The following is a 10,451-nucleotide window of genomic DNA, read 5'->3' on the forward strand; positions in this document are numbered from 1 at the left end:
TTTCCTCACACACCTCTTTCTTCTTTCAGGTGGAATTTTGGCAGGCCTGATTTCAGACAGGCTGGAGAAGAGGGCAGCAACCTGCGGAATGATGTTATTGCTTGCAGCACCCACAGTAAGAGTTTGCCCCTCTCTAACAGCTGTGGCTGATACTTTCACAGCATTCCTTGGGAAGTTCTGCAGATAGCATCTTCTAACTTGGCTATAAAGAGTTCAGGCCAGGTTAAAAGCTGGCATGAAAAGTTGAGCATGTGAGCAAGTACAGACATTGGGGCTGCCTTTACTGAACAAGCAAAGAAGTCTAATGTAGGATTATATGGAAAGTTTATCACTGTCTTGTAAAATTTGATGTTCAGTTCTTGGCCAGAATTTTAGCTGCTCAAAGGCTAAAATTTCTGTGCTATAACTGTTGGAAAACTGGCAGCTGGACATATGAGATGCATTTTTCTTTGATTCTATTGTGAACAGTATTCTGTGCGGTATTGAAGCTGGCAATTTGAAAGTTTAAAACTGAGTGGTCACATAATGCAGTCCCTTCTTCTGAAAGCATGTATTGGGGAATAGGAGCACATCCCTTATCTCCCTCCTCTGTCCAACAGAAGAACCGTTCTGCTGTGGCCTGAAAAGATTTAGTAAAACCTATAACTAGCTTTCGTGTAATACCAACAAGGATATTTTCTAGTTAACATGGGAAAAATGGAGAACCTAGGATTAATCCATATGTTGGTATTCAACTTATTTGTTTTTTCGTCTTTACAGTTGTACATGTTCTCTGCAGTCAGTAAAATGGGCCTTGAGGCTACTGTAGGTGAGTATTTTTAAATTACTTTCTACTTAGCTTTCTGTGAACTTTTTGCTTATGATCCTTTGGTGCTCGCTTTTTTTTTTTCTTCTTTTTCTTTTACCTTTTATCTGAGAGGAGGAAGTCTGGAATCAGATTCCTTAGACTGTGCCTTGCAGTTTTTTTACGGGGTAAGGAAAGGGGCTAGGAAATAAGTAAGGGGTAGCATGAGAACAGTGATTCTGTTCTCATAATCAGTCGTCTTTCTGGAGCTTGTTGTGTCAGCACAGGCTTTGTTATATCCCAAATGCCCAATGTCAGAGATATTTAAAGGCTACATGTAGTACTTTTGACAGCAAGATTAACTTAACTGTGTAGGCTGAATTCACGTGTGGCTTTCTATCTGTTACCTCAAAACAGAAGTTGAAACACAAGTGCTGACAGTAGTGTCTCACCTGCCTGAAGGCCTTGTTAAGTTTTAGGGCCCTCTGGTTCTTGGTGCTGTACAAGCAGAGAAGACGCTTATGGGTGGCTCCCTGTGAGCATCCCCTGCTCTTAGGGACAGTTTGGTCAGACTTTCCCCTTTCTCTGACCTACCAGGATCAGTAAAGGCTCTGGAAAGTGCCTTTTGACTGAGCCCTGTCTCTTGTTACATTTGAGAATACACACCATGGAGTAAGTGTTGCAGGTAGATACAAATGTGTGTTACTTTTCCTCCTTTCCCAATTCTGTAATGGGGTGAGGGGAGCCAAGGAAGGATTAAATAATTTGAAAACTAAAGGCTATGATGTCTCCTGTTGTTATGGTTAACAGTTTTTTCAGGCAACTCACATTTTCCATTTTTCTCCAACTTGCAACAGTGATGCTGCTTATCAGTGGTGCCCTGGTGAATGGCCCTTATGCGCTGATCACCACTGCTGTCTCTGCCGACTTGGTGAGTTTGGCTTCTCCTCTGCTTCCAGCATAGCAGCTTTGACCTCCAGAGAGAGCCCTTTGACTTCTGCAGGGTCCTCAGTGAAGGGGCTGCATTGTTCCAAAGCAAAGGGATAAGGAGCTGGATAGGCAAAGCTGAGCCCAGCCACTGAGATTGTTTTAGGGTTTGTGTATTAGTACGAATGAGTGTTGTGCTTGTGAGAGGCTTCTGAATTATTCTCGTCTACTAACAAGTCAGACCAAATCTTGTAGGTGGCAGCCCAAAGTGAATGTGAAGGTTGCACGCAAGGGCCAAGACTCTGTACAGATGCCTTCTCCCCTTTTATACTTTGCATCTTGAAATGAGGGGAAGAACTGTGTCTGTGTGAGAGATGAGCTGGAGACTTAATTCCCATAATTGTGGAAAGCTATACCTGGCACATACCCTTACTTTTGTCCATGCTACCCTCTGCCCTTTCTTGTACTGTTACTCTGGTTTCCAGCACTTACAGCTGGATCAGGTCAGTCAGTCATAAATGCTGTGTGAAAACACTGACCCCGGTACCTTTCATTAACTGGGCTTTGGAAGGCTGCTTTCAAAGGTGCTGGTCCCTTAAGGCAAAAGTACTTAAGTTCCAGAAGCAAAAGTCTTCTTACAAAAAGCACTCTACGTATAGGAAAAGGAGCAGGATAGAAATCTCTGGACTTCCTCTGGAGCCCAGTTCTTGGCCTGGAGGTCTTGGCAAGAAAAAGAAAGTCCATATGCATTCCCTGTTTTAGCCTAAGCCTTGTTGAAGGGGCTGCTAGCTAGAAAGTGGGGCCTGATATCACAAGGTCCCTACCCAGCCCTTGGGAAGAGGGTTGAAACTGCCAACCAGATCCTCAGATGTCAGCAGTAAAGCATCTGACACGAGCGATATAAGTCCCTGACTACTTGACTGTATTCTCCTCAGTGTACCGGAGGACTGTCTCTTATTAGCAGTTCTCTGAACTATTCGGTTTTTCTGACTTTCTTCTAAATCACTGCCTTTGTCAGTAGTTTTGTTCTGAAGACCTGGCTTCTAAAATTGGGGCTGAACAGCTTCTTTCGGCTCAAGAGTTCTCTGAATTGGCATTTCAGTATACATCCATAATTCTGGTACTCTAGTATTCCTGTCACTGTCTGTTGTTGTTGTTGTTTTTCCACAAAGCTTTGCTGTATTAGCAGGGGAAAAGGTGGCCGTGGAAACAGCCTTGCAGCATAATGCAAAGCTGAAGTGCCTTCCCTGTTGCTTGGATCCACAGTGTGCAGAACAGAAAGCTTCTTGGCTCCTGTGGTTTAAATAATGTGATTTAATAAAGGAGAATGCTGTAGGCAACAGGTAGAAGGCTTCTTTAAGTGGTGATAAAAGGGTTTGAGCTGGGACATTTAAGGCAACTTCACAATGTACATCTAATGTGGATGGGTGTGAACCAGATGCCACTGTAGGGACTTTTTCTGAGTTCAGCTCAGAATGGTTCTAAGCATCCTTTCTCACTTTAGGGTACCCATAAAAGCCTGAAAGGAAATGCAAGAGCCTTGTCCACAGTGACAGCAATCATCGACGGAACAGGTTCTGTAGGTAAGCCAGAACTGTAAGGCAGTCTGCTTTAGCTGTGTAGGTTAAAATGAAGGATCTTTGAGAAACTATGCTCTCTCCACATTTTGCTGGGACTCGGTACAGCTTCAGGAATGGGGAGCAGAGCAAAGTTAGCCTTAAACCTCTCTAGTGGTCCCACACCTGAGGGAGGGAGGGAGGGAAGAAGGAAGAGGGTGGTAGGCTGATACTGGGCACAGATAGAAAAAGTAGATGCCATTGGGCTATTTCTGAGACCAAGTATTTTTTATTCATGCCATCTGTGCTGGTATGTGGAAGGTAAAATTGAATAGGATTCATCTTAATACTGGATGGGCATTTTGTTGAGCCAAAGGCAGGTGTTTTGTAAAATTCTAGTCTTCCAGTTTCCCCTGTGTTAGGTTTCCCATTGGCTTGCAGCTGTACCAGTAATTTTTTGCACTTTCTGGGACCTTTGAATACATAAGGTCATACTGAGTTAACTAGGTGGGGAAATCTATATTTGAACTCGGAATAACTGTCTTTCAGCTTAGAAAAACTTACATTGCATAGTTCTGACAATATCGATATTATATTTTAGGTGCGGCTTTGGGGCCTCTCTTAGCTGGTCTTATTTCCCCATCTGGTTGGAACAACGTGTTTTACATGCTCATGGTGGCAGACGCATGTGCCTTGCTAGTAAGTCTAGAAATACTGTTTTGCTGCCACGTATTTCCATTGTGCTAAACTATCATAAAATGCAAATTTTCCTTTTGTAATTTCAGTACTCTATAAGAAGCTTCCAATTGTGTAGGAAGTTTTCAATGAAAGAGCAAATTTGCTTATTTTGAAATTCTCATCTAATTTTAATCAAAAGTGCAGATAAGTTCTGATGCACTTCAATTCCTGAGCAAATGCACATCTGTTAATTGCTGGCTGAGCAGATTACAGCAGGCATAATTGTAAGTAAACCTCCATATGTAGACCTAGAAGATGCCTCAGATTCTGTTTTCTTTAAAGCTGGCTTAGCGAAGCAGTAACAAATGTTTTGCTACATTGCTATATCACTAAAATCACCGCGATAATGAAGCTGTTGAAAGTTAATTCATCACATTCTCCAGGTGGGCCCTAAAAGCGCTGTACTAGGTTAGATGAATAACTGGCATCCTAACTTTTGACAGTAACCAGGAGCAGATGTTTAGGGAAAAGGAGCAACACGCGTATGACGGCTTGGCACAAAGCACATCCATTTTCCTTTTCCTCTTGTTTGAAATCCTGTCTAGGAAGATCTGAAAAGGGGGTTGGGGTTTTTTTGTGTGTGGTTTGTTTTTTTTTTTTCCACTTTTGACTTGCCCTGCTTTGCTTTTAAAGACCAAACAAGACATGAGATGAGGCTGTACCTTTAAAGTCAGTCTTGCTGCACCTACCTGTAAGTTAGCCTGTAGGTTACATTTTTATGTTTGCCACAGATTTCCCTGGCAGGCATCTGTACCAGCCTTGTTCTCCAGCAGAGCAGAATGCTGCTATGACTACCTCAGAGATGTCCTGAGTGTCACTTGCTTATCCTCTCTTTTTGAAGTCCTGTAGGGTAGAAGTGCTCATGAAAGGGCAGGGTGACTGTACTCCTTCTTCTGTACTGGTTGTGCTCAAACAAAAATCTGTGCCTGCATGGTACTGCACCGAGCTCTGTGCTCCTGCAGAGGAGCTAATGCTGAGTGTGTCCGACCACTCTTTCCTGACAGAAGAAAGGCAGAAAGTCTTGCTTTGAGTTATGATTGAGTCCTTTTTTCTAAATTCAAGTTAAACCCAAAATTGTAAAGTGAATTTTTTCACGTTTAAGATGTGAAATGTCTGGAAATTAAGTAAATAAGTAAGTTAATAGTTGAAGTATGTTCCCACTGGTAGTCAGCAGCTCTTATAAATCCTGATTTGTGCTGTTTTCAGTATGAGGTATTCCATGCTTCGGAGTGAGGTTTGGGAGATTGTTGTAGTTTTCCCAAGTAGACTTAAAGCTCTGCTTTTTTCTTTTATAGTTATTTATTGAAACCAAATGAAAAAAACCTACACTTCTTTGCAGCATCAGTTAAACTGCCTTTGTAAAGCTCTGCTTTTGACAGGGTTAACTCTGTGCTGTTGTAATAAATCCTGGGGTTTGTAACTCTTGTTCTGCTTTTCCTGTTCTTTGCAGTACAGCATATAGATGCCTATTTTCAACTGCTATTTCTTCAAAGATATCTGGAGGGGCTTTAGCCTCTTACATGGTATTCAGTTCTATCACGCTTGGCCACTCACATACCTTTGAAATGTTTAGTTTAATTTCTAAAAATGCCAATATTCATAATAGTGAAGAAATTCCATTTATAACAGTGAGACTCTGAGTATAAGGAGACCTGTAACAGTGAGGAACCCTGGAAGTTCCAATTCTGTCTTTAATGTATGTGGGAATCACCAAATTTTATTTGTAAAATCACTTTCTTGGGTACTATCTTAGTACGCCTTTTAAAGTGCACTTGAAAGTCCTGATCTTGCACACACAAGTAAACATGACTGACTGCACTCATCTTGTCTAATTGTGCGATTAAAGCCTTTCACACACACAGCTGTTTTCAGAGTAGCAGCTAACATACTTTTATGCTCCAGAATTTTTGTCTGCCATGTTTTCTTGAAATCTTGGGTTCCCTCTGCTGGTTTCTTTACACATCTGCTGGTAAAGTAACCTGAAAGCCATTCTGTTTTTTTACAAAGAAACTGATCTCAGTTGCAGAAAGGCAATTATTTCCCTCTTGCCTATTCATTGTGAAAACTCCTCTTCCAAACATTGACTGAGCATCTGTAAATCTTTCGATTTTTTTCGTTATTATTATTTTTTTTACTGCGTTCAGCATTACAGGGTAATGTTTTAAATGAGGAACTCTTTGAATAACAGTGTACACCTTATCCTGAAACTTAGTTTATTTGTATATCTGTATAGATATTAACACAGATACTGTGACTGTTTTTACAGTTCTTACTCCGTCTTATTCAGAAGGAACTTCGGTGTAACGCAGATCGTACCCTGTAAGTGTTATGCATGGCTATTGCTCTTTAATAACACATTACTAAGCCTTTGCCCCATAATACTTTGATGGAGACTGAACATGTTAAGATTTCTGTATGTCCATTTCTGTCTGTTTTAATTTTGCTTCAAAAGAGTAATCTCGTTTTGATGTTTTCAAATCATGAATATTTTTTCTTTAGAACATCTTATTTTGAAAAGTGTCTGAAAACAGGTTTCTCTGTCACAGACTCTTAGTTATTGTTTCGTTTTCCCCAAATATGTAATCTTCCTGGGGTTTCATTGTGGAGCATCCAGGTGAGGATGACAAGCTTGGTCTGTATTTTTAATAGTTTCAAATGTAACTTTTCCCAAAAGGTATCCTTAAAGGAAAGGGTGACTCTGACTTCACAGTGTTTTGAATTGAGAAAAAAATAATCCACTGAATCAATGGAGTTACAGTTGCATAATCAAAATCTAACTTGGGACCCTTAGCTGTAGTTTTGGAGAAGTAAAATGGACAGAGAATAGAAAACTGCACAGCAAGGGATGGATCCTACATATTGAAGTTAGTGGCTGTTATGCCTCACACCTCAACTTTTACTGCCTGATTGCTGTTTTTTCCCAGATTTAAGGAACACTGAGCTAAGAGGCCAGATTTGGATTAAGGACTGCGTAACAGATCAGAGCTCTTCCCTGAAAAAAAAACTTCATGGAATGCATTATTCTGTATTTAAGAGATTCTATTTGGTGAAGAACTTTGCACGTTTACTGGAAGCAATGTGAGAAACGCAACTGGTAAATCCCTGAAGCTCTTATTTTTGCACATGAATAAGTACCTCAGGATGGCAACTATTCATCAGATGAAGAGACAGAAACTGTGGGAAGGTTTTAGCAGCGCGCCTCAACTGAGCCAAAGAGAAATACCAAGTGCCTTTTTATTTCTTTTGATAGGATGTTTTTAATTAAAATGCCGAACTGTGTATTTTCCAAAACCAAGTCAAAACTAGAGCAGAAGGAAATTGAAATAATAGACAGTCTAGCAGTGGAATGTCCCAGTATCAGTGAGCACAGTATGTATCCTTTATGTCATCTTGCGGACAACGAGGGCATGGCTTTATAGAGGACAATACCAGCTGGTTATTAAGATGCACTGCTATTAGCGTTTGGAAGCTGCTCAGACAATAATAACCTCACCATATTATTAGTTTTTAACTACATCACTACTTCTAATCCCAAGGACAACATCCAGCCTTTTGGTAGGTAATGAAATGGAATTTACTGTTGCGGTGTACCGCAGTTAGCAGTTTTCACAGGCTCTCTGGATGAATGTTAGTCCTCAATTAGGATTTTTGCAAAAAAGAGTCTTAAGCAACAAAAAGTAGATTATGAGTCAGAATTTCCAGTGGGGGGCTCTAATGATTTTCAGGGCATTATAAACTGGTTGAGCAAATATCACGTAATTGTTGTGCTGCTTCTCTAGGCTGGGTTGAAATGAGAGGTTGTTCCTTTGGGGTGGCAGAGAACTGTGTGAGCTGTCATACTTTAGCACTCCAGGACTGAACAGATGAGCTGCTTTAGTGCCTGCTGTCACAGCGATCTCTGTTGGGTATTCCCTGGTTTCAGTGCTGGTGTGTGCACATGGAAGTTATGGTCAGATCAGGGCCTTAATAATCAGATATCTTTCAAGTGGCTGATTTCAAGTGGCTCTGAATTTTAGATTCAGTGCCAAAATATGTTTATATCAAAAAAGAAAAATTACCTAGGTGGTAGGTTGTAACTAGTGTTACCCAGTGAATACATGGTTTAATGTCTTCAAAACATATCATTTCTTTGTACAGCTGTCTCCTTTGCAAAACAGATATTTCTGTGATTTTTTTTTTTTTTTAAGATGCACAAAGTAAAAAGGAATTTTTTTCTATGAGGTGTTTATACTTGGATCATGAAGGCTAGATAATTTAAACTGTGTGTTATTCTTAACTGTATTTATTAAAGCTTGAGGCATATGTCTTGTTCTGAACTATGTTCTAAATTTTGTGAAACAATGCAGTAGTTTTTACACTTGAGTAACAAAACAGCACTCTAAAATAGTCCTGGAGAAATGTTCTCATCGGCTGCTGGTGTTGTCCGTGCGCTGGCACAACACTTAATTTCCAGGACTGTTTTGTAATTCTTCAGTCTTTGATCAGTTTATTTTACTGGTTTGATTCAGCATGTACTTTATGCTTGACTTGAACAGTAGAAGAACGTGTTCATTTTTAACTGTTTTGCTGAACAAAGATACAGGGAGGACCTCGGTCCCGCAAAGACGTAAGGAGGATACCAAAGTCCTTGCAAGTGAATGCTTTATGTAGGCCCTGACCCTGCAGTAACCCAGATGAATGGTTAACTTCACACATTTTGAGTAAACTTGTGGGGATACTCCACATGTGCGTTTGTAAATCTGTGCTGTGTTTGGACTTTAGGCTGTATGTAGTTAAATGCGACAGAATTCTGCAGCAACGTTACTTGAAACGACTTCCATCCGGGTGGCATGGCACACTGCCCCTCGCTCAGCCAGGCTGACTCTGGGGGGCTGCTTAGCCACACCAGGGGACTGATCGAGCCTCTGATAGGGCGGAAAAATAACTTTGCAACCACAAAACAGCTGTACTAGCACAACTTCAGTGGTTGTTTGAGGAGGGAGGGATGGAGGACTTCTTTAGCTGAAGGTGTCAATCCCTTCCCCACAAAAAGGTATATGGAGCTACATGCTAGTTTATGTAAACAATTTAAACTCTTAAACTCCACTGCTCTCAGATTTTGAGAGGCTGTTCCCTATGGGCTGAAGTCTTAGGTTAAAGTGCTTTCAATTGTATTTAACCATTACAGGTTGTAAAGATATTTAACTGTGTTTAGGATTTTACATGTTTTACTTGTTGGGGCTGCTGCTGTTATTTATTTATTTATTTGAATAGCTCTTGCACTGCAGTGACTCGGGTATGGGAAGACGACAATGTTGGAGGTGCCGGGCTGAGTCCTTCTTTCCATCAGTTGCAGGAGGGAGGTAGGACTCGCAGTGTGTCGATGTCTCCTTCCTTGCTAATGTGCAGCATTTCAGTTCGTCCCAGCTATGAATTTGTTGGGCAAAAAGATAAAGGTTTGCTTTTCTTTCTTAACAACCCTAAAGATCTCCTAAGTTGTGAATAAACTGTGTGTTTTGTTAGTATGGGGTGTTAATATCCATTAATCTGGAAATGAGCAAGACAGAAAATGATGTATGTAGAAATGTGAGTGACCAGTAGGTAGAGCCAAATTTAAATATGACTGCAGGGTTTGTTTGTTGTTTTTTAATGCTGGTTATTGTGAATTTTATTAATCTACCATCCCGTGTTGAATAAAAATAGATTCTTCTTTAAATGAGAAGTGTTGATTACTTCGCCTTTTACATCTCCATGAAGAAATGCTCCATTTATTGGTTGGAAGGCTAGACGACCCTGCTGGGACAGTGCTGCTGTTTCTTGTGAGGGTAATGAAAATGGTTCATTAGGAGGACAAATTAGAACCTTTATTTTGAAAACAGTGCCCTTCTCAACTTGAACATGTAATTATTTTCATTTCGTAGGATTGCGGGTTGTACAACACCAGTATTTCCAGTCAGCTGCATCAGATGGGTATATTCTGCCTCCTTATTTCAGTCTAATAGGAACGGAGGATGGACTGAGTCCAGCTCCTACAGCATAGTTTTAAGGTGACTTTTTGTTGTCTGCTGCGCTTGCCCTTCAGTTTTATGGAATTGAAATTGAAAAGCTTCATCCTTTCTCTCTACCTCTAATCATGTTGAACATTTATTGTCCTGATTCTGTTACGATGTTTGATGGGATTTGTGTGCCTCTACCAGAGATGCAACGTCCAAAATGACAGATGCCCTGGGGAAAAACTGCTTGGAAAGGAAAACAATTTCTGGTTAGAAAAAGGTGTCTGAGGGTCTTGAACAGAATTTCTCATCAAAATGTGCCCCAAGTGCCTCCCAGGAATGGGCAAATAATAGCTTGAGCATCTTAGAAAAGAAGGATCCAAGAGAAAGGATCCGAGGAATCCAAAGGATCTGAGAAAACTTGGATACAAGTTTATGTTCTGCCTGATTTGGAATAGGAACCTCCAGCAGAGT

General features: G+C 40.7%; 1 protein-coding gene across 1 annotated transcript in view; it reads left to right on the forward strand.

Moving 5' to 3' along the window:
• The window catches only part of SLC37A1 (solute carrier family 37 member 1), a 32,296-nt gene extending 23,888 nt beyond the window's left edge, over positions 1-8,408 (forward strand). The window contains exons 13-19 of the mRNA XM_082483743.1: positions 30-115; positions 760-808; positions 1,642-1,715; positions 3,216-3,294; positions 3,869-3,966; positions 6,272-6,324; positions 6,930-8,408. Coding sequence (XP_082339869.1) covers positions 30-115; positions 760-808; positions 1,642-1,715; positions 3,216-3,294; positions 3,869-3,966; positions 6,272-6,324; positions 6,930-6,945 — 455 coding nt within the window. The 3' untranslated portion in view covers positions 6,946-8,408. The remainder of the gene's footprint in view (positions 1-29; positions 116-759; positions 809-1,641; positions 1,716-3,215; positions 3,295-3,868; positions 3,967-6,271; positions 6,325-6,929) is intronic.
• The last annotated feature ends 2,043 nt before the right edge of the window (positions 8,409-10,451 follow it).

Source organism: Vanellus vanellus (assembly GCF_965231255.1).
Source record: "Vanellus vanellus genome assembly, chromosome: 1".
In the NCBI taxonomy this organism is placed as follows: domain Eukaryota; kingdom Metazoa; phylum Chordata; class Aves; order Charadriiformes; family Charadriidae; genus Vanellus; species Vanellus vanellus.